This window comes from Vombatus ursinus, unplaced genomic scaffold (genome assembly GCF_900497805.2).
Source record: "Vombatus ursinus unplaced genomic scaffold, bare-nosed wombat genome assembly UNPS02014779.1, whole genome shotgun sequence".
NCBI lineage: Eukaryota > Metazoa > Chordata > Mammalia > Diprotodontia > Vombatidae > Vombatus > Vombatus ursinus.
The window spans coordinates 21,837,853-21,840,716 of NW_020954557.1; the positions used below are offsets into that span (position 1 = coordinate 21,837,853).

Consider the following 2,864-nt stretch of genomic DNA (forward strand, 5'->3'; position numbering starts at 1 on the left):
GACTCTCCCGAACATGACATAATGTTGATCAAGCTAGCTAAGTCCAACAACCTCCATGTGCTGGTGGACCTGCCGACTAGCATCAATGACCTAGATGGATCAATATGTGTTATTTCTGGCTGGATGCAGAACTTGAAATATCCTCGTGAGTATCTGTCAGGCTGCAGTGCCTTCTGCGCCTTTAGGAGCACCCATATTAAGACTGCTGCTAGACCAAATGCAAAGGAGAGAAAAGCACAGATGGAGAGGGGAGGGTCAGGACAAGGAAATACTAGGGGGCCCATCAGAAGATAAGCAACCTAATAACGTAGCCCTTTCTAGCGTCCTCTTCTGGGAGGACAAACAAATAGATTCAACAAAGTTTTCCTATCTCTTGTGTCCTTTTCTAGATACCTTCAGGTGAAAATAGGCACTCCAAACCAAAATGTCAAGGGTTGGCTCCAGGATCAGGAAATAAACTATGAATTTATCTTCCGACATCCAAATTTCACGGCAGACTCTCCCGAACATGACATAATGTTGATCAAGCTAGCTAAGTCCAAATGCAAAGGAGAGAAAAGCACAGATGGAGAGGGGAGGGTCAGGACAAGGAAATACTAGGGGGCCCATCAGAAGATAAGCAACCTAATAACATGTAGCCCTTTCTAGCCTCCTCTTCTGGGAGGACTCAACTGCCAGATGAGGATATAGAAATAATACAAGATCAGAAAAGGCAGAAAGAATTCTAACCCTAACTGATGGCCCTGTAGTGTTGAGGCTACGGATTATGGCCATCAAGTACTGGTGAACATTCAATAGAAGACATAGGAACTGCACTCATCAATCATACCTACCATATACCACTGGAATGCCCTTATTCCCAGGGCACCTCTTTCTCAAACACAAGAAGATACATACATGGGGTGTGTGTGTTTGTGTGTTCACACGTATATTTATGTTCACACCCACCCACACACTCAAAGTTTCCAAATTTTCCAACCTTGGATAACTTGTTTCTTTTATTTAATTCTACCAATTTTTTTCCCCTGATCTTTGATTCTTTTCTTCTTCACTTCTCCCTTCCATTGATCCTGGGAGGGAAGAGATGGGTGGGAAGAGGACAGAAAAAAAGAGGACCATAGGATCATAGACTTAGAGCTGAAAGGTACCTTAAAGGCCACATAGTCCAGCCACATTTTAGAAACAAGCTCAGAAAGATTAAGTGATGTATTCAAGGTCACATTTGTAGCAAGATCAAAGGTAAGACTTGACCCAAGGTCTCCTTGACTCCAAATCCAACATTGCTATTCACTACACTGTGTGAAGGGGGTGGGTATAGAGAAAGAACAAATACAAATGAAAGTCTCCCCACTCTCTCTCTTACCCAGTCAGAGATGCAGACATCCAGATAAATCAGAAGGCTCGGTGGCTTCCTCCCCTTCAATGCAAGGGAATCTCTTCAAGGAATATCACTATAAAGAGCATGAACAACATGTTCTGTGCAGGAATGTATTCATATCAGCAGAACTTCTGTCAGGTATCTCTTCCCCCCTCATCACGTTCTCTTCCTCTCTTCAATTTGATCTGAGACTGTGGAGTCATGACCTCTGATATTCACCCAAGTTTTTGCCTTTGAGGCAAGACGTTGAAGAGATTGGGCCTTGGAAATATATATATCCCTGTTCTCCTAATTTCTGGGTCAGAGCTTAGGATTCAGTGGGTAAGACCTAGTGTGGTGCCTATCACCTCCTGGCTGTTCCTGAACTGTTATGTCTGGCTAGGGATTCCAGGATCAGGAAATAAACTATGAATTTATCTTCCGACATCCAAATTTCACGGCAGACTCTCCCGAACATGACATAATGTTGATCAAGCTAGCTAAGTCCAAATGCAAAGGAGAGAAAAGCACAGATGGAGAGGGGAGGGTCAGGACAAGGAAATACTAGGGGGCCCATCAGAAGATAAGCAACCTAATAACATGTAGCCCTTTCTAGCCTCCTCTTCTGGGAGGACTCAACTGCCAGATGAGGATATAGAAATAATACAAGATCAGAAAAGGCAGAAAGAATTCTAACCCTAACTGATGGCCCTATAGTGTCACTACAGGAGACTCAGGGAGGTGGCCTACAGAGTGGTCTGAGGAGGATGTGACTTTACCTTCCCCTTAGTGAGGTCTAATTTCCCAAGTCTCATCTGCTGAGGAAACCTGTAGAATCAAAGATGACCCTCACATCTCTGGGGATGGACACTTAGCAGTGGATAGTGGAGGATTTGGAGGAATGGGAAGGTGGGAAAGAAGGCATTCTGATCCTGTTTGCCAACTCTCTGCCAGGAGGTGTCTGCTGCTGTGGCCATTTGCAAAGGACAGCTCCACGGGATCCTGTCCTGGACAGATGGGTGTGTTCTGAAAGGTGATATCGGCTTCTACACCAAAGTATCCAGATATATAGACTGGATCCTTGACATTATCAAGAAAAATTGAGGCACCACTGCACTCTCTCCTGATGACCATGGATCAGGGGTATAACATTGCTGGTCCTTTCTTCTGCCTCCAGCCTCAGAACAAGATTTGAATGGAGTCCTGTGGAAATACCCTATCTGTGTGACTTATTCTTAGTTGAATCTGTCTCGGTGTGACAAGTTACTGCAGGGCACCATGAGTGGTGGAGAGAGCACTGAGAGATCTGACTTTTGGAACATATTACCTGTGTGACTTTGGAAAAGTCACTTCATCTCTCTGGGTCTCAGTCTACTCATCTGTAAAATAAGTCAGACTAGATTATCATCTTTGCTAGCTCTAAATCTCCATAAAATTTTAATCAATGAGAAAGCAAAGCATTTCCTAAACACTTACTATGTGCCAGACACTGTATTAAATTCTAGAA

The 2,864-nt window shown here is 43.9% G+C and overlaps 1 protein-coding gene across 1 annotated transcript in view; it reads left to right on the plus strand.

The window, feature by feature from the left end:
• LOC114045663 (serine protease 58-like) overlaps window positions 1–2,537 on the plus strand; it is a 47,440-nt gene extending 44,903 nt beyond the window's left edge. The window contains exons 4-6 of the mRNA XM_027865727.1: window positions 1–145; window positions 1,368–1,516; window positions 2,312–2,537. The exon at window positions 1–145 is cut by the window's left edge and continues 64 nt beyond it. Coding sequence (XP_027721528.1) covers window positions 1–145; window positions 1,368–1,516; window positions 2,312–2,461 — 444 coding nt within the window. The 3' untranslated portion in view covers window positions 2,462–2,537. The remainder of the gene's footprint in view (window positions 146–1,367; window positions 1,517–2,311) is intronic.
• The last annotated feature ends 327 nt before the right edge of the window (window positions 2,538–2,864 follow it).